The following is a 22,006-nucleotide window of genomic DNA, read 5'->3' as shown; positions in this document are numbered from 1 at the left end:
GAACGACCTTAATAATTAATTAATAATCTCTGTTTGCTCTAACATTATACTTTTGCGACCACGCTTCACATATTCAACACCATTTCATTTGGCAAATCCTTACCCCCTCGAATAATTTTATAATTTGGAATTAAGGTTAGCGGAGTAAACTCTTAAAATCTTCTTCGTATGTCTAATCGTGAGGATTTGACTTACTCGTCTGCTTTTGTCTTGGATATAATTTTTAAATTTGTCATTATTCTGTTTTGCTTCTTTCTTGATGTTAAAAATTGTTTTTTCTAACACCACTTAAGTTTGACGCACCACTCACCGTTGCACTTAAACTCCATCATTCACTAAACAGTAAATGATATTAAAAATTACAATTTGCTTACTCGCTTCTACTTGTTCTAATTTCTTGAATTAAATATCAATGGTGAGAAATCGAACGTAAAATAAAAGAAAACTTTCATATTTGGGGATATCATTCCATAGGCCATTTTCGTCATTAATACCTCATTGAATTAATTAATGCTCTTAAACACTGATACCTCAGTTTTTATTATTTATTTTACAAACAAATTCAAAACATGTTTTTCTAATCGTTGTATTAGTTATCCGTTTATGTGTTTATTTATATATATTTATATTGATATTATCTTTTTTTTTTCAAATAAACTTCCACTACTGTAATACTATTAACAAAACTTCTGCATTCGTCCTGCGTCCTGATATGTGGTCGGTTCAACAACAACGGACACAGAAAGAATCCAGAAGTTTTGTAAATAGTATGTTATCTATCTGCATGACACACTAAGCCGACTCCGGGGCTGTCATACGATTTTCGCCAACGCTGTGCGACTTTTTCCCATTTGAAATACATTTCCTATGCCACCTACGGTGTATTCTCAGTGTGACTTGGACTATAGTCATCGTTGGAAAGTATCATCGTTCCGTCTGAAACCCAATGGACAATTTATTTTAAAAAAACTGTAATTCAATGTAACCTAACTGTGCGAGAATTGGACTGAAAGTAGTTTTGAAGAAAACCAAAATTAATATTAATTGACATTATATTGGATTTTATTCAGCACTTCATAGAAATATTTCTCTAGCTTTTAGTTTATTTTTTAAAATTATATGCGTGGTAAATATATTTTGGATAAAGTTTCGCCATTTAATTAAAATGTATAACCACAAAAAAATATATTCAATGTCCAAAGTTAAAACACAACATTTAAAAACAGAAATAACCAAGTACATTTTGCTCGAAAAAATTGCATCGTGTCTGCCACCACCAGTCAAAAATACATGCATTTTTAACAGTAATTATAGAACACCGAGATCTACGTCTTTATTTTTTATATTTCCATAAAATTTAGCCAATCTGCGGAAAACATCCGATAATTCTTAAAATTCCCCAATCACGATTGTTTTGCATGACGCTATTTTTAGTATCGGTCAAATGTGCTCTTTTTGCAGTGAAAAACCTGGTCGGTGGGCGAACATATTACTTCCGCATTTTCGCGTTCTCGGACGAGAACAAATACGAAACCAGTGACGAAGTAAAATTCCCGGTTCCTGCCCGGGTCAAGCATAAAGCTATCACGGCGGGCGTGGTGGGCGGAATTTTGTTTTTTATCGTGGCGATCATACTGTCCGTATGCGCCGTCAAAATATGCAACAAGAGGAAAAGGCGGAAACAGGAAAAAGGTGAGGACTGACTGATTGATTTGCCCGTAATTGATTCCGAACACGATAAAATTGTTCCAATTACAACGGGTCATTTAAAAAAAGAAAGTGTTAATTTTTTTAATGAAACACCATATTTGTTTCCTCGGAACAAAGCTTTATAGTTGTGTTGCATCATATCAAATAATTTATTTTTTTATTATATAAAACATATACACAAAATAATAACTAACAACACTATAGATAGCAAACATCATGTCAAGATGGCTGATTATACAAAACAATACCTACTAAAAATATGAAGAGATTGCAGAACTTCGTTTGTCTTTATTATTTGCTTACACAACGTTTCAGCCAGATGTATTACTACCGATTATCCTTTTTCCAATGCGGTTCATTGTGGAGAGAGCTTCGGACCAATTGATGTCATGTCCCGAGATTCCTGACCATTGGATTTCTTCCTTCATTGTGTGTTTCCTATGTTTTTCAGATCTAACGTTTAAAACTCCTTTTGTTTCTCTTGACTCGATGTTTCCGGCTTTGTTCGAGTAATATCCTCCTTCATGTCGTCCCGGACGCCAATAAGCTACATAGATACCTTACAACTGGAATGACTGGAAATAGTTGACCTGCGTTGGCAAGTTAGAACTGTTTTGGAGATTAGAAGAAAAAGTACACCACCAAAGCTGAACCAGCAACTATCAAAGACTTACAAAAGGACGTGAAGATAAAGATTCTCATAAGGGATAAGGACAACGCTACATTCGTCATAGATATGCAGGAATACGACCCCAACAAAATCGAGGAAACACTTGCTAAAGGCTAGTGACCCTACTAGGGCGATTACTAAACACATGTTTATGGACTTCCAGACCTATCAGCTATCGAGAATTCCCCAACCAGCAGTTTAAATAGATTTGTCCTTCAAATCGTCCAGCCACTTGAAGGAAAAAAAATCTTCATTTGCTAAGAATTCCGGGCATTTGCTAGATATTTAATACTCGTAAGACGAGTACAATCAAATTGTTCCAGTTATAACCGAATCATTAAAAAAGAATGTGTTATTTTTTTTAAGTGAACCACCATATATGTTGCGTGGCGACAAAGTTTTATAGTTGTATTTTTAAATTTCATTATATCATATAATTCATTTATTTATTATATAAAATAATTTTAAAAATTGAAATATAACTTCAATTCATAACCATATACCAAATAACATGAAATCTAACACACTATAGATAGCAAACTACATTTCAAGATGGCTGGTTATATAAAACTATAGCTACTAGGAATATTAAGAGACTTCCCTTGTTTTGTTTCTCAAGTTAATTTTAATTCTGAAGCCACAAGAGACTTATATACCAGACTACAGCGTTCACCCGTGAGGGAGTCGGGTGCAGTCAAGTTCTGAAAGGTACATTATCTTTTTGGATTTTTCTAACCAAAACCGTGGTGATTTAGTATGTGGAGATGTAGTCGTCCTAGTAGCATCACTAGAAAGTAGTCTAGCCTTTATCAAATGTCTCTTCGATTTTATGATTATACCAATGCATATCCATGATGAATGTAGCGTTGTCCTTGTCCGGTGGAACAATCTCGATGTTCACGCCATTTTGTAAGTCTTTGATGGCTGATTATTCCGCTTTGGTCGTCTCTTCTCTGCAAGAGTTCTAAGTTTCCTTCGCAACTTTTTTCAGTCCTTTCAATTGTAACGTATCTCTGAAGCTTATAATATCTAACATTGGCGCCTTTTGAGGGGCATAGATCAGCCGAACAGCGAAATAAAACAAAGTTAAGACTGTATTCAAGTCCCGGATGACATTAAGGAGTAGACAAGAACAAAGCTAGAAATATCGACTCAAGAGAAAAAAAAACCCTTAAACGTTAGAATTGAAGAACATGTATCAGGCAAACAAACACAGCATCAAATTGTCCGAATTGTCCGAAGTTCTGTCCACGAGGAACCTCCTTGGAACCAAACGTGGTGTAAATATAAATAAAGACAATGGAAGTTCGACAATAGTATTTATACTGAATCATTATCCACCTGTCTACTACCTTCAAGCAACAACCTACTAACCTAAGAGAAAAAAAAATCGATAGCATATTTGTTTGCACAGGGGAGCGATCTATTTAGAAGCATATTCTTCGCATGTGACCTCCTTTCAATTTTCCTGGACGAACATAATTGGTAAAACTTGACAACATGCTAGGAAAACGACACAATAATACATAATAACACATAATCACATCATTATTATTCTAAAAACAATACACATGTCGTGAAATATTCTACAAAAGCACACCTACCTCACTAACATCCATGCGAAAACCAAACTGGCTTATCCTATACTTAATAAAAATGTGTCCTACACAGCCTCAACTTGGTTCAACACACTCACACTCAGCAGCATTCTTTTGATTTATGACAAGAAAAAAAATTATTTGGTCTATCAAAGATGAGTTGTTAGCAATGCTAATCACATCATTCGATCGTCAGTCAGGCAATACCACTTTGACATGGTGTGGCTTGACCATTCCTGTACTGTCTTGAAATGACATTTGATAAATTTTTATAAAACTTCTGGATTCCTCGTCCGTCGGTTTTTGTTGAGTCGAAGTAGCTAACGTTTCGTCAATCATCATGTTGGCTTTTTCAGAGCTTGACTGAAACTGAAGAAGCCAACTGGTTGATTGGCGGACCGTTAGCTAGATCGACTCAACAAAAACCGTCGCAGGAGGGATCCAGAAGTTTTATAAAAAGTATTATAAAAGTATTATTATTATTGGGTGCTATATTATAACTTCTAGAGAAGTAAATTTAAGCAAGTAATCTTCTTAAAATATTGACGCGCCTGCAGCGTTGCTAGTTGAAGTCAAAAGTATGTACGAAGGAGTACCCAAAAAAAACCGGAATCATTTTTTATAAACTACATATTGTTTTGAAAATCACAGAACGACCTTATCCCCTTCAAAATACTCTCCATTACAACTAATACATTTGTCCCAGCGGTGCTTCCACTGTTCGAAACATTTTTTATATTCATCTTTGGTTATAGCCGACAGCTCATCCCTCGTTTTTTTCTTGACCTCTTTAATGTTGTCAAATCGCTGTCCTTTCATGTCCCTTTTCATACGTGGAAATAAGAAGAAGTCATACGGAGCGAGATCAGGCGAGTAAGGTGCATGGGGCAGAGGAACCATGCCATTTTTAGCCAAAAACTGTGTGTGCAGGTGCATTATTGTGGTGAAAGAACCAGTCTCCTGTCCGTCACAAATCGGGTCTTTTTTGTCGAATACTGTTGCGCAATCTTCTTAAAACTTCCAGCTAAAAGCTTGATTAACGGTCTCACTACAACCTAGCGACCGAAAGGTGTACTATACAAGCTCTGCGCGCAGCAATTCAATTCCGGCTTTTTATGGGTACCCCCTCATATATATATTAAATCACGTTCTGATTTTGGGCAATATTCTGAGTATGCAGGGGTTAGCTAATACAGTAAAACTATTTTTTTTTAATTCAACCTCACATATTTACATTTGCATTGAGAAATACAATAATTTATCTACAAAATCTCCTTCCCCACCCTACACTCATCGGCAACCGCTTCTTAGACTTGAGTGAATAAAACGCGAAACCAGAAAAATAAAAAAAGTGCTCCATCTGAATTTCGAATGTTGTCTATTTCAAGTATAACTGGCAATGCTGCAGGTACGAAAGTACGAATGTAGATAAATCATGGCCCGTTATGGCCATATATAACAGGACTAAACCAACCCATTATATATTAATATTTATGTAGTAAACTTTAAACAAAGAAACAGGATGATTGACGAAAAGTCAGCAAGTTCGATTCTTCAACAACCGACGCCGGAGAAATTCAGAAGATTTGTAAATGGTAAATTTTTAATACATTGCCGTTTGTTATCTTAAATTGAACAAGATTTTGCAACCAATTCGCAAAGTAAAAGTACCAACCTTCCACATTTTCTTTACCTAGTGATGGTTTTTTAAAATTGGCGACAAATATAGCCCCTAATAAAATATTGTAACTGGTTTAGGATTCTAAAAGATTAAATACGACATAAATGCTTAAATGCTAAGTCATATAACGCAATAGCATAGGAATAAAAGAACAATGGCTGCTACCTCTCAGAGTGTATTTATTTTGTCGCGGTAGAACTTCTAATCCATAAGGATGGTCGGCTGCATAATTTCTCGCAACTTTTAAGAGTCAAGATAAATGTCATTTTATTGTTTTAATTTAGTTTTGACGAACTTTAAAATTTAGATGTTGTGGGCTTTGGCGCACCGTTTTTAATTAAAACCCTGTCATTTACAATTCCCGCCAGTGTATACTTTGCTTGAAAGTTTAAAGTTTAAAGGAACGTAGTGGCGCGAATAAATCTATAAATTTAGTTTTACACTTTTTGAAATATACAACTCCGTTAAATGAAGAGTTCCACTTCCTCCTAATTTCAGTTAAATTCAGCATTTCATACAGCCCATGAATAATAACTACTGCAGACAATTTTTATCCGTTTTCCACTTCGACCGTTGTGATGGAACTACCATATTCCTTTACTTAATTTTCCGTTCCAATAGCTTCGTTGAAATAACACTGACTATAAACATCGAAGCAATAATTCAAAAAATGGGTATTAATTGGATACCTAATGTCTAATAAATTCAAACTTATATATTAAATATGGTTAAATTTAATTATCAAAACCAATCTATATTTATAATAATAAGATAGTAAGTATTATATAAAGAACTTGATATTCGCTACAAATTCTTCGTATATAAGGATTCTGTAATTTTTCGATCTCTCATCAATTAATCAGTTTTTGATGATTTCATATGAGTTTATGCAAGTTTTCTGTCAGCACAGCGGTCAGATGACACCTCTTACCATGCACAACTGATTGGACAAAAAATATTTTATCACTCTATTAATAATATACATAATATAAATAATATATAAATTTCATTGCTATGAGGCTTTGTATATGTGCATATATAACGCGTATATAGGTATATTTGTTGTGTTTTGTTTTTAAATATATTCCGACATAAAATAAAAATAGTGAAATATCGGTCAGTATTTTTGTCTTTCGCTATGCAGCGTATCAACTGTTTTCAACACATTTTTGCCAATTACTAAAACTAAAAACTAAACTAAACTAACCAACTAAAACTAAAACCGTCGATTTTATTTCAGCTTACAACATGGTGGCCTGTAGAATAACTGACTCAAGGAATGGGGGAAACGCCTCTGACAGTCAAGTGCCTTTGAAAAAGTGAGTAATTTATCAAAACTTGTTGTTAATTTCCAATCAGTCGCGTGTAGCATAGAGACATTCGTCAGACTAACTATATATAATAAATTTAACCAATTTTGTACACGTAGAATTTGCTACATCTACAGCACTAAACTGTACGATAATCGTAACATAGTTTTTGATAGTTAATTAATATTCACCTGATGCTCTGGAAATGTTTGAAATTTCTAATTTAGATTAATTGTATTAATAAAAATAAATTCTATTTTTCCAAAATAAAACTATTTTATTCTTATGAAACTCATTTTAAATCAAAAGCACATAATACTAATAGAAATTCAAGATTAGCTCCTTGAATACTGAATTTTAGTTCAATTTTTAGAACTTATCTTAAACGGGATGTGCAAGCATAAAGTTTCAATCTGATACACCCAAAAGTTGGAAAAGTTAGTTTATCCGCATCTAGGGTTTATCCTACTGTTGTTGATCATAATAGTCAAAGAAACTTTATAATAAACAATTAAGATATTGTAAATACCGCAGTTTACCAGTACTCTTCATTTTGTAAAGCTCATTTCTAATGTAAACTAATCTCAATTAGTCGAGATTGCATATTATTATATACAGTTTCTTATGAATTCCTGATATAGAACATTTTTTGAAAACTGTAGTGAAGATATGTAGGTGATGTTTTTGTTATCTGGCCACACGGTTAGGAATTTCTTCAATCCTTTTAGAATTATCTAAACTCCACTCCGAGTACACCCAAACATCAATTTTACTATCGATTTTGGAAATAAATTTCCACAGGCTACTGTAATACTATTTACACATCTTCTGGATTCTTGCTGCGTAGGTTGTTTCAGTTACGCCCTGAAGAAGCCAACGGAAGATTTGTAAATAGGATTTTCACACTGTTTTTGAGATATTCTCATTAATTGAAAACCAGATTTAGCTTTAGGTCAATCCTCCTATAGAAAATCGACTCATATTGATCAATACGTAAATGCATTTCACATCACCGTCCAGTCCAAACATTTTCTGTGATTAAATCCTTAGTTGTCAGGTGGTCTTTTATCAAACAAACAAACATTATCATGATACCATACGTTAGATTAAAAAATACACATCACCAGTATGACCTACACAAAGTAACTCCAGTAAAAGACCAGCCATATGCCACTGTGTGTTCAAAACCAACCGATCAAATATCAGAAATTCTGAGAAAGCAAAACATCAAAACTAAATTTTCTACTTTCTCTTCTAAATCTCCCCTCCATCTACGATTTGTACATAATACAATTCATCTGAAGGTCGCATGTGTTTACAGCATAAAATTAAGGTGTGACAAAGAACACATCGGAAAAAGAGGTAAAAAAATATCAACCAAACGAAAAGAACGACAGGGATTAATCAGACGCCGATAAATAACGACATCCGCAGTTTCTGAACAATATCACGAAACGGGATACCAGATTTTATCATCACAGATTCTAGTAACACAAACCGCGATATCAACCAAGCAACCAACACTTTCCCAGTCGCGCCGGCCCCGGCAGGCATTGATGCAGAGTAATCGCAAACTTCGAAGTTATTATAGTTTGAATACTGAAACATTGTTTTTCTACTCCCGTCTGTAAAATACCTAATTACGCACCGATCTAGCGTGCGGGAAGCGTCACTTTATTACGTCACTTTCGTTTCCCACGAATCCGAGCCAGTTCAGACATTTCCGGGATTTTTCAGCACTGGTTTGGGAGCAATCGGATGTTTTCGGAGATATTTCCCACGACAGTCATATCAGTGAATCTATTCGTGTTGCTTTGCGAGAATGTAAGCAAAAACTAACGGTTGTAGAAAAAGTATAGTATGCAACACGTTCGGTAAACTTTTTAACTCACTTTCGTTTATTAAACACTCGCTCCGCTCGTATCAAATAAACTCGTGAGTCAAATGCCGCTTACCGCACTTGTTGCATAATATACTATTCCCGCATTTAAATAAATATGTACAGGCATATTACCAAACTATACTATGCTATTTACTACGCGAGAAAATTTATTTACTTTGAGCGAAAGTAACAGCAATAGTAGGCTAACCCCTAAGATAGATTGTAGGTACATTTCTCTAGCATCTTTCACACTACATAACATTATTATTTTCGGATTTAGTTAGCAATTACTAAATAATAGTGCTACACGCAAATCAGCACGTCGAAAAGTTAGACTGGTGTATTCTCTGCCATAGTTCATAGAACCCCATAAGGATGACTGTTTTTTCTATAGGACGGTCGAATCCGAGTCATACCGTGATTACGAGAGCGTGTTTATAATTCCCGGGACAAGCGTTGACACAAACCGTAAGCTGAATGATCGGACATCTCGTTATTCTCTGCGATAACCGATCGATCATCCCCCAGCATAGTTATTTCGGCACTCATAATTCGGCAACGTTATCGCATTTCATAGCGGGATTCTAAATTAAATAGAATACGTAGAGTCGTCGAATACAATCGAATTTATTTAATTGTGTTCTGCGACTTAAGTGTGCTTCATTTGTTCCTGGAATGTGTCTATATAGAGCGGACCTTAGGGTGCTCTTTGTTGTGTTTGTGCATTAGCTCTATAGACTCTATTTAACGAATCTTATTTTCCGAGAGCGCGTTCAGTTATTTAATATTATGAAATGCGACAGAGGAACAGAAATTTAACTCGCAGTTAAAATACGTCCCTCCCTAACTCTCTCAAAGTAAAACCAAAATCCACAAAGGAAAAGGAGATATCAAAAACATTTGAATCTTGGAAGAGGATCCAAAGATTTGCTTTAGACCAAACTATCCGTTACTTTAGATGCCCTGAAACGGTACTGTGGTGAATTCCGGTTATTTCACCCATGATGTTTTGATACCCCTGATCAGAGATATATCGCAAAAAGACTTTCATTTTCTGAAACGGTGATAATTCATCTTCCTAGTGTCTCTCATTATTTTCATCACAAAAAATGACTAATTAGAGAATTCACGTTTGAGTTGAAATCATAAACGTTTTTAAAATCAATTGTTGCCATTTCTTAACGTCTCTTATAACGTTTTACAATTGAGATGTCTTCATAAAAGGGTTTACTTATGGTGGAGCTTATACTTATTCTTCCGTAGTGAGTGCTCCAAATTGTGATGATTTTGTAGTAGTCGTGGTCCGTAGAAAAGGTAGTACCATGCCATTTACATTTTTTGCAAAAATCACGGAAACTGTTTCCCAGATTTGTTTGTTTAAAATTAAACTATTGGAGTTATCTACTTAATTTTTTTTCAAAAGGTCATTTTTCACTTGAGCTCAAAAATATTCCAACCAGAGTAATTGTTAGAGGCCTTTTATTATGACCCCTACAAAAAATATTCTTTTCTGATTTAAGCTAAACAAATATCAAAAACAATTACCTATATGTAAATATATATACAATATTTACTCTACACACATAATACAGCTTCTTGGATTTGATTTATTAGAATTAGAGGAAAAGAAATGGTAAACGAATAAAAAGCCTTTAGGCATTTTATTTAATTAAACAATAACCTTACTTTCAATTTATCTTTGTTTTGAAGTTTTGTTTCATTTTTTCCCAATATTCATTCATTTTTGAGGCGTTCTTACTTGCCTTATAGGAACAGTATGACCCTATCCCGGTTGTTCTCATTTAATTGGTCACTTTTTATATATTTTCTCTATGAGTATTACCTATTACTTTTTAGGAGTAGTTATTCCATCTAGTGGTCGAATTGTGAACTTGAAGAACGCAAATTCCAGATTGTTACAAAATGTGAAATATTGTTAATAAAAATACGAACATTCAACTACATTTTAGAAGTTCTACGATATTGACATAAGTAAGTTTCTGGTTTTCTTTTTAGATTTTTTTCAATTATCTGTATATATTTACTATAAAAGAGTTCTTTTTGATTTGATTTTTTCGCATTTCTAATTAAAAATATAAGAATTTTATATGCCAGTCGTTTTATTTTTTAAAATATATTAATTCAAAGTTAAGTTCATCTAAGAAGAGAAATGCCAAAATAAAAATAAAACATCAAAATTCTGCAACACAAAAACGAACCCGTTTGTTTTAAAATTAACCACATCCTTCAATGTTATACTACATACTGAAATTAATACCATTTTTAATTCGTCTCTTCATCTGTGAATGCAGAGAAAATTATATAGAAGTTGTAGAATTTGAACCGAAACTATTTGACACAATGTATAAACAAAAACAAAAATCAACAACTTCAGCATTCCAAAATGCAAACGATGTAATTTAATCATTTTCAACAGACGTTGTTAAAATTTTTCAGTAAATTTGGAACGTGCTAAATCAGGAGACTTGGTAGACCATTATCTGCGTAACGGCGCCCTCCGGACTAATCCGGATAAAATATTTAAACCACAATTAGATCATTCTCCCATCGGTGCAATATTAGTAGATAGTTTGTCACTCGTTTCAAATCTTTTTAATCCGGTTTCGGTAACGAAATATCTGTTCCTCTTGGCTCGCATCACTGTCATCGGTATCGCAGTGTAATATCGATAACTAAACGCGTGTTTGTTGCATCACCCAGTTTCTGATCCCATTCGTGTGTTACTTGCCGCCATCCGGATCTGCGCAGGAGGAAAAAAGGTGAAGAAATCCGCGGATGTTGAAAACACCACTTCCACCACTCGCACTCTCACATGTATTAGCTCTCTTTTTATTTGTATGCACTTTATTAACCCCGTGCGTATCCTTAAAATCCCCCCGCACAAGTTCTCATACTATTACGTAAGAGTATTTTAATGTACGCGTGTTGAGATTGCTACGCATGTTCCGAAACAATACAAGCTAAAGTGTTACTAATTGCAAATGTGTTCGTTCCGGTTAGTGTAGATAAAACCTGTCGTGCAAATAAAAAGCAGCGTATGTTACATTGCATCTTAAATGTCCACATTTTACACTCGGCAAATTTAGATGTCTAATTTTAAGTCAAATAGTAACATAACATGTTACTAAGTGCTGAGTATCGAAATATTCTAGGTTTGGATTTACTCGCACTGAATGTTTCCTCAGGCTGTGCCCCTTGTACGAGCCCTGATAACTAAATGTTCGGACGATGTAAAAAATGATAAAAAATACATTTTTATGTCTATTTAATTTTTTTTTTTTGCTTTGTCGATTGAATAATCAATTTATGCACATTACGATAGAATAGAAAGTGCTATCGTAATGAATTATTGTTTATTTCGCATGAATTACATAGCAAAATAGTGGAAGCATACCAAATTTGCTGACAAATAAATATTCGGACGCGAATGTTTATCGACCAAGAAATCAATGCTACCCATGCATTGATGGTAAAATGTAGTGTATCTTTCAAGTTTGTATAATAGTTGATAAGAAAATGACGCGTGGTGTTGCAACAAACAAAAAAGTGCGAGAAATTATCATATCTCAGTACTGCAGAGGTAAATCAATGCAAAAAATTTCAAATGACTTGAGTATTACAAAATTAACAGTTGGGGATATTATAAAAAAGTATGGAGAGACAGCTAGTGTTAGCGTTCGTGGTAAAAGTTCACACCGGCCCCGTAAAATAACTGAAAGAGATCGTCGTATTCTGGTCAAGATTTGTAAAACTAGCAGACGAAGCGTCTTACCACAAATTTAAGCCCAATGGAATCACGAGGCAAACTTAAATGTCTCCAGGGAATGTTGTAGACAATGCATGCATAAGTCTGGTTTGAGTTTCTATAAGGTAAGTTTACAGTTTTTCCTATTTCGATATAAAAATTATTAATATTCTATGATCTGATTTTGTTAAAGGCAAAGGAAAAACCATTATTAACGTCTATTCAGAAAAAAAAACGTTTGGATTGGGCAAAATCTAAAATATCCCGGACAACGGAAACGTGGAGTAACGTTATCTTCAGCGATGAATCAAAATTCGATGTGTATGTAGGCGATTTTCGAAAAAGGGTGATTCGTACAAAATTTATTATTATCTAGATTATCTAAAGCAATGTTAGCTCGCCTCCACGTGGTGCACCCTGGGTAACGCTAAAGAGCTAACAACACTTGGCAGCCAGACAATCATCTGATCTCCTGGCTACTAGTACATTGTCAACCATCAATATTACAATGCCCACCAACATGAAGAGAAAAGGACCTTCTCAGGACCACAAGACAAGAAATCTTGGTCCTATTATCAAGATTTGCCAAATAAATATAGAAGGAATAAGCTGGGCAAAATGCCAAGTATTACATAAGATATTAATTGATAACGAAATCGACCTCGTTGCTGTACAGGAAACGCACGCAGAGAATGTGGATCAAATTAACCGGAGAGGTACAATACCTGGATATGACTTGGTGGGTGCGACATACCACCGTTCCTATGGAGTAGCCACATATGCCCGATCGGAAGTTGAAAACGTTCATTTATGCTCAGCAACGACACGCAACAACATACACGAAGTTGTCGTTAAAATAGGAGAACTCTCAGTGAGCAACGTGTATAAGCCCCCAGCCTGTAGGTGGCCCCAGGACGTATTGCCGGGTCTAACACACCCAGCCATGTACGTTGGTGATTTCAATAGTCATCATACCCAGTGGAGATACAGAGCAGCCGACCAGAACGGAATGGACCTCACTAACTGGGCAGAAAATAACAACATGTTCTTAGTTTTTGATCCAAAGAGCCGGGGAACTTTTAGATCGGCAGCCTGGAGAAAGGAATACAATCCGGACCTCTGCTTCGTGACAACTGACCACGAGCAGTTACCTTTAAGAACAACAAGAGAGGTACTAACCGACTTCCCGCATAGTCAACATCGCCCAGTCTTAATCAAGATCGGAACCAGCATCCCACTGGTGACGTCCTTACAACGCCCAAGATGGAATTTCAGGAAGGCGAACTGGAGTGCTTACACTGAGAGACTGGAGAAATGCCTGGGATGGATCCCACCAACTGCAAACAATTATGAAAGATTTATTGGTGCAATTAAATCCACTGCTAAAGCTACCATCCCAAGAGGATACCGAAGACAATACGTACCTGGCTGGAATGACAACTGTGAGGACCAATACCAGAAGTTCCTCAAGAGCGGAGATCCGGAGATCGCCGACGGCCTGCTGCATAGTCTGGACGTCGCACGTCGGGAAAAATGGAGGGAAACAGTTGAGTCGCTTGACTTTAAGAGATCAAGCAGCAAGGCATGGAGCCTCCTTAGAAAACTAGGTGGAGCCAGCAAAACTTGCCGTGGCACCCCAGATATCTCTGCAGATAAGGTTGCATCGCACATTCAGGTGACAACCAGAGCCCCTAGAGACAAGAATCATACAAAAAAGATACGACATGAACTTAGTGCTCTAAGATCGAAGATCGGACCAAATGATCAGTACTCCTCCAGTTTTACGGCCCTCGAAGTCACAGAAGCATTAAGGAGCGTAAAACGCGGAAAGGCACCTGGCCCCGATGGGGTACACCCGGAGTTCCTTCTTCACTGTGGGAGGTATGCCAAAAAATGGCTTGCGCAATTCTACTCAAACATGCTGCAATCGGGCCACATACCACAGAAAATGAAGAATTCAAGAATAATAGCACTGCTGAAGCCAGGAAAACCCAGCGACCAACCAAAGAGTTACAGGCCAGTTGCGCTTCTCAGCACTGTATACAAGCTACTAGAGAGGCTCCTGTACAACAGACTGAGCCCAAAAATACTAGAATCTATACCAATCGAACAAGCGGGTTTCAGACCAGGAAGAAGCTGCACAGACCAGGTGCTTTCCCTAACATCTCACATAGAAGCAGGCTACCAAAAACGCCAGAAAACATCGATTACCTTTATAGATTTAAGCTCTGCTTACGATACTGTTTGGAGGCACGGCCTGCTATACAAGCTAATCCAAAAAATTCCATGCAGCCATGCCATTCCTCTCACCGACAATATGCTCGCAGGGAGAACTTTCAATGTTGTAATTGGAGAGAGGACAAGCAGAACAAGAACACTAAACGATGGACTGCCACAGGGCTCAGTCCTCGCCCCACTTCTGTTTAACCTCTACATTTCGGATATGCCAAACACACAATCTACAAAATTTGGATACGCAGATGACTGGGCTTTAGCCGCTCAACACGAGAAGTTCGAGACCACTGAAAAGACTCTTGGCTCCGACTTAGGGTTGATGAGCGACTACTTTCACAAATGGAGAATGCTGCCCAACCCCACTAAAACAGAGGTGTCATGCTTCCACCTTTGTAACCAATCAGCGAAGAGAGAGCTTACCATCAACTTCGAAGGAAAACGCCTCAACCATAACAACCACCCCAAATACTTAGGAGTCACACTGGACAGGACGCTCTCCTACAAGGAACACCTGATAAAGACCGCAAGCAAAATGAGAACAAGGACTAACATCATTCATAAATTGTGTGGTACCACCTGGGGCTCTTCAGCGGACACGCTCCGTATATCGGCAGTCGGTCTTGTCTACTCTGTGGCGGAATACTGCGCACCAGTGTGGATTAACAGCCCGCACACTGAGAGAATCGACACTGTACTGAACGACACAATGCGCATAATCAGCGGCACGATTAAGTCCACACCAATTGCTTGGCTGCCTTTCCTGAGCCACATACTGCCACCTGAAATTCGACGTAAAAACAGCCTTGTTAGGGAGTATCAGAAAATAAACAATAATACAGAGCTACCTATACACAATGAAATAGGCGATCTAGAGCGCAAACGACCGAAGTCGAGGAAACCAGCGCTAATCACCGCTAAAGAGCTGTTGGACTCAAATTTCAACGCAGCGAACGCCTGGCAACAAAGATGGAAGGAACAATGCCCATCGCACTTTCAAACTTTCCTTACTTCAGAGAAGGTTGCTGGATCTGACTTGCCTCGAAAAGTGTGGACTACATTGAACCGAATACGTGCTGGCCATGGCAGATGTGCTGACGCTCTTCATAAATGGGGATGGATAACCTCGCCAGAATGCGACTGCGGGGCCAATAATCAAACAGTGACTCACATAGTGAAAGATTGCCCAAACCGTGCCTACCAAGGACCTATCACTGATTTTATGACTGCAACAGAAGAGGCGATTGATTATATTAAAAATTTAGACATAAAATTGTAACATCAATATCTATATGCTCTGAGAACATATAATAGCATAGCACAATGTACGCCATACGATAAATAAATAAAAATTATCTAAAGCGCACGGTAAAATTTCCCCAGGGTGTTTTGATATGGGGGTGTATGAGTGGTAAAGAGGTTGGCAACTACGAGTTCATTGATGGTACTGTAAATGCAGAAAAATACCAACAAATTTTATCAAGAAGTTTGATTCCATCAATAGAACGAACTTTTGGAAATGAAAATTTTATATTTAAACAAGACGGTGCGCCCTGCCATACTGCGAAAACAACAAAAAAGTGGTTTGTGGACCATAATATGAAAGTTTTATCGTGGCCATCAAGCAGACCCGACTTGAATATTATTGAAACTTTATGGCATCGGATGAAAAAGACTTTGCGTAACAATCCTCAGCGTACAGTTCCAGCATTAAAGGCAAAAATCACCGAAATTAGGAACACTTTCACCCACGAATATTGCAAGACTTTGGTAGATTCCATGCCAAAACGCATAAAAGCTGTTATTGCCGCGAAAGGATGTTACTTCTTATTAATGTTCGATTTGAAGTAAAAGATTTAAATGCGTCCCAATATTTATTTGTCAGCAAATTCGGTATGTTCTTGATATTTTGTTATGCAATTTATGTGAAATAAAAAAATAATTCATTACGATAGCACTTTTTGGTATAAAAATAAGTGCGTGATTTCATTTTTCAATCGAAAAGGCAAAAAAAAATCAATTTAAAATAAGTATAAATATGTTTTCTTATTATTTCGTACATCGTCCGAACAATTAGTTGTTAGGGCTCGTATGTACGAGGTGAGTCAACCATGAAGTAAAGTTCATCGTCTCATTCAAAAGTTATTATTAAATGGTGAATATAAAAGTTGTAAATATTATTTTGATTTTTTTTGAATGGAACATCATATTTTTAAATTTCGTTTTGAACTAGTTTTGGAGTACTTGTTTTCACATTTGCAGAAAAAATAGCAAAGCGTCATCATTCTTAAAGGTCGATCACCCATATTTCATATTAGCGTTATTCGAAGTTGACGTAAGATGTATGCAATTTTAACGCTGCAGGGTGTTCAAAATAAACGAATACTTTTGGGTCATTTTAAATTGAAAAATCTGGAAAATGCCTAATTACACATCTATCTAGCATGCGGAAAGCGTCACTTTCGTTTCCCATTGATCCGAGCCACTTCGGACATTTCCGGGATTTTACCGCACGGATTTCGGAGATATTTCCCACGCCTTGAATTGTGACGTTTGTCAATTCTGATGGTCATATCATTGAATGTATTCGTGTTGTTTTGCGAAAATGTACCCAAAAACTAACGGTCGTAGAAAAAGTATAGTATGCAACACGTTCGGTAAACGTTAGTCACTCACTTTAGTGACTCGTGAGTCAAATGCCGTTTACCGCACTTGTTTGCTTAATATACTATACCCTACTTTCTAAGATCATTGCTACAACATTAAAGGAAATGACATTGCTAATTTTTTGCCTGACAACTGAGCAAATAAATGCATAAAATATAACAAAACTAAGTATGGAATTCCTAAAGCTGTATTCTTCATATGATTCATATACTATGATTTATATGCTAATTCAAACTTAAGGCATATTTTGCAGTTTTTGAATATACACTCTTTTTAATTTGCGCGGCAGAAAGTGTGCAAGTAATAATAATTTGTGTCGTTTTGTTAGGACTAGATGTGTAAGATTTTTTGTATAACAAATATGTGTTAGGTAAAATCTTCTTTTTTTAAATGATTCGTTCATCAATCTCTACTGCTACTACAATTTTCGAGTCGAAACACAACATGCTTTGACGACAAATTCTCGTAAGTTCCTGATAACGCAAACTTTCTCAGTTGGAGGATACAAAAATTTGAAAAATAAGTGATTGCCAACCTTAATTTGTTTATTTGACGGTTTTGGTTCATTTTGTTATTGCATGAGAATGTATTGATTCGTGAAAATGGCATGAAATCAATAAAAGGGAAAAAATTACTTGACATTTTGTTTGAGCGTTTCGGTTTCGTTGAGTCGTGATATGAAACTATTCGTCGCTATATTAATTATATGCACATTTATCTTCATATTTGGGGTTGCGGTGGGTAAACTCATTTAAAAAAAAAGCGAATTTTTTGTAATAAATTGAAAGGAAGATTGATTTGCCAACATGTACCACATCAACACTATAATTTTAATTACTTTTTTTGTTTTGTTTCATTTTAAAGTCCTCATTAAAATAAATTAAAAATAAAAACCTAACTTAAAATATGCTCATCATTTTGTTTTTAAGACTCACTTTATTAAGCTTTTCAATAATGAAAAAGTAATTGTGTTCTTACAATCATTTTTTTAATTTTTCCTAGTTTCCGAGGTTGAAATATTAACAACCAGAGTCGCTTCTTAAATAATGGAGAATACAAAATTTTGGACAAGTACCCAACAATGGGAGTGTTTCCCTAAAATCTTAAAATGTATTCAGTATTCTTGAAAAATGTCTATTAAAGAAATAGTTTTTTATTACTTCTTCTATTCTTTTAGTCATGAACATATACTATATATATAGAGGTCCTGCCTATACTGATAATACAGAAACTTTGAGCCAATGACCTTGCGACATTCAACAACCAACATGGCAGCTGGCAGATCGTCAATAAGTTATTTTTACGGAAGTATTTTCTCAAAATATGAAGTGTGTGGAAATTGCTGAAAGAAAGAAGATTTACTTATTATTTTTTATTTATTTAATACATTGTCGAGAATACAAAGAAACTTAACTAGATAAGTCCGAATCTAAAAGAATGTTACAAAATTCTGTTTTTGTTTCTCTTAAATAAATTTAGTTTGAGAGGTATTTTTAGTAAGTCCGTACCTTCTCTATTCAGAGAAACAAACAATTAAAATATATATGAGCATATTAGCGGAGAGTTTGAGAAGAAGTTAGATCTGAATCCGTCATTAAAAGATAATTGACTTGTACAGGAAGGTGACCTCAAATGACCTCAACAAAACCGTAGGTTATGTTCATACCATTAGTGGTGTCTGTCTCTAAAATTAAAATCTTGTAAGAAGTTTTTTTGGACATTCTCTATCCGATTGATATTCTTGCGGATTTGGACTGATTTTTGGTCGCTAAAGCCTGTAGTGTTACCTAATACAAAACCAAAGTTTCTTAAACCTTTCTTTACAGTATTTTCTACATGTGCTTCAAATGTTAACTAAGAGTCTAATATGATGCCTAAACTTTTTTAAGTTTTGCATTTTCTATTTTTAAGTCAATATAATAATTTTTTTTTCTTTGTAAACTATATTAATTGGCATTTATCGAGATTTTAAAAAAGTCTGTGATTTTTACAGTAGACAGTAAACCAATCGAGATTATGCTGGAGGTCCGAAATGTATATGCCAGAAATTTTTGGGGAATACAAATGTTAAAATCTCCTCGGGGAGTAACATTTCCCCTTTTTCAAGAATAGCCACAAGGGAATACGAATAGTTTCAAATTTCGTCTCTTGTTGCCGTTACACGAGAACCTGTCAAATTGTCAACGAATGAACGATTCCTTCGGATTCTAACACACATTTTACGTCGGCAGACTTAGAAAAGGCAGAATACCAGGTTTAAGCATATTAGCGTTCGTCGCCAACTGGATCTGGCCACGAGACCGATGCCGGTCGGGAAGCCTGTCCAGTTTAACCTGGCATCCGGACTACTTCCACTCTGGCTCGCCGTCCAAATCGTTGGCCCGCATCTCGAGGGCGGCCGACGGTCGATTCATTTTGGTCGATTCCACTCTGGCCGCGCGACCCGAGACCCCATCGAACGCCAGCAGCAGCGACGACGGAGGTTTTCTGCCCACCAGGAGGGGCAACACCAGGAACCGCGCTTCATGGCGCCGACCCCTAGTCGGCTATCCGAGTCAGCTCAGTTTGAGATCGGACGCATCCGGTCAATCTGCCACCGACGTCACGGCATTTTTCTTAACCCATCCTCGTTTCCAACCGGCCGTGCCGGTAATATATAGCCCCGCCACGCCTAACGTTCAATCCAGCTCCCCAACGCGACACGGCTTGCTGTTATCGCCGTGGAATCCCTTGTACTTTAGTGATTTGAGTTCCGTGCGATATCCGAGCTCGGGAGAACGCTCGTATCCCACCCCGCCGGGTTACAGACAACTGAGGTCGGTGCACGAAAGGTACTCGCAGGAGCTTCCCCCTCTGCGCGCGATACACGAAGAGCATCAAGGGTTCGTCCCGGTCCAGCCGGTCCTGGACAGTCCGAGACCGGCACCCCAATTCAGGGGCAGGAGTATACGCTTGCTTCCCCCTCGACACGCCCGTCTCGCCAGGAGCGCCCCCGAATTGGACCACCTCGATCGATCGCCGGAAAGCCGCTCCAGTTCGAGCGGGTTCGGAAGCAAGAACACCTCCTCGCAACAGAATCAAAGCTCGCAGAGCGGGAGCACTTTTATAGAGTGGAGGCTGCCGCCGTATCGGCCCCCGCCGCCCGCTCCCGTCGCTTCCATCTTGCCGCCCCCGCCCCCGCCCTTAGTAGGGCATTGGCTAGAGCTCGCTTCTTCGTCACCCTCCGCATCCGAATACCTCCACAAGGCCGTCGACGTAGGTAGCGTGGACGGTCATTACGAATTCGATCCGAGCACACCTACACCAACCCCTTCGACGCCCACGGGGTCCAGGGATATCGATTTGGACACGGGGCTCGGACCTCCGCAGAGGAAGAGCTTCGCGCTGAGAAGTCGGTACGACAACATCGACGCCAGGGTGCAAGCTATGAAGGAGGAGTTTAACGAGTTTAGGAAGAGACAGGCGAATCGAAGGCGAAGCCACGAACTCGAAAGTGCCTGTTAGTGCGACGCGCGCGGCGAAGGTACTATTAGTCCGGTCAAATTAGATAATTTCGGTGCCAGAACACTCGCAAACTCTTTTCTACGCGCTTCAAGTGCGAAACGTTTGGGAACATTTTTCATTTTCGATTAACGACGTATAATAAACAGTAGACTATTATAACAATAAATACAAATAAAAATTATCAGTCACAAAGCACGGCGAGGGCTGGTATGGTTGTTTCTTTTCGTTCTTCGATAATGGGTTTTATAGACTAGTCTTGATATGCAACTTAATCTTAAATAATAGAGGTTATTTTCGTTGGTTGGTCGCATCCTAATGAAGGTGTGACTACAAATCCTATCATCTTTCATATTCTCGTAAATTTATGGTTCAAGAGAAAACAGCTGTAATACTATATCTAATAATAATAATAATATAATATAATATAAACCGCCTCGACAGTTGCCAAAGGGTTAGCAAATGATGAGGGAAAAACAGACCAGGTTGAAACTCATATGTAACAGGTTGATACTGATTAAGAAGTGACCACTTTGACACTGCTATACTTTTTTGTCGAAATATTTACTATGATAAACAACTTGCCGGGGTTCTGGTAAAATCAAAAAAACCCAAATTTTGGATAAAAATAGGTTCTGCTTCTGATTACCCTTCTTTGAAGTACAAACGCTGAAATATTTTAACTTGACCTTGATGATACTCTGTATATTTCTTCGGTTTCGAAATATGTATATGAAGAGCATTAATTCAACTTTTTTGCAATTTCGCAAAAAATCTCACTTTTCATTGCCCTGTTGGTTTAGGTGAACTGTAACACTATTACATGTTTCCAATAAACTAAACAACGCTGCTGGTCGATTTTTTACAAGCAGATTAGCCTAAGTTGAACTTATTTTTTTAATTTATTGATAATTTGAAAAAAATCGGCAAATTTACGCAAGCATGAATATCGAAAATAAATATTTCCTAGGTAGGTCGTTTGGAAAACT

At 37.0% G+C, this 22,006-nt stretch overlaps 1 protein-coding gene across 4 annotated transcripts in view; it reads left to right on the top strand.

Annotated features, from left to right (window-relative positions):
- Positions 1 to 21,036, top strand: part of LOC132705471 (protein turtle) — a 207,336-nt gene extending 186,300 nt beyond the window's left edge. For all 4 annotated transcript variants that reach the window (XM_060676059.1, XM_060676057.1, XM_060676058.1 and 1 more), the window contains 3 exons: positions 1,462 to 1,692; positions 6,900 to 6,978; positions 19,748 to 21,036. In XM_060676059.1, the coding sequence (XP_060532042.1) occupies positions 1,462 to 1,692; positions 6,900 to 6,978; positions 19,748 to 21,020 (1,583 nt within the window). In that variant the 3' untranslated portion in view covers positions 21,021 to 21,036. The remainder of the gene's footprint in view (positions 1 to 1,461; positions 1,693 to 6,899; positions 6,979 to 19,747) is intronic.
- Positions 21,037 to 22,006: the final 970 nt, after the last annotated feature.

This window comes from Cylas formicarius, unplaced genomic scaffold (assembly GCF_029955315.1).
Source record: "Cylas formicarius isolate icCylForm1 unplaced genomic scaffold, icCylForm1.1 PGA_scaffold_7__23_contigs__length_41026272, whole genome shotgun sequence".
NCBI classification, from domain to species: Eukaryota; Metazoa; Arthropoda; class Insecta; order Coleoptera; family Brentidae; genus Cylas; species Cylas formicarius.
Note: the sequence above shows the minus strand (reverse complement) of the source record. Positions and strands in the feature narration are given on the sequence as shown.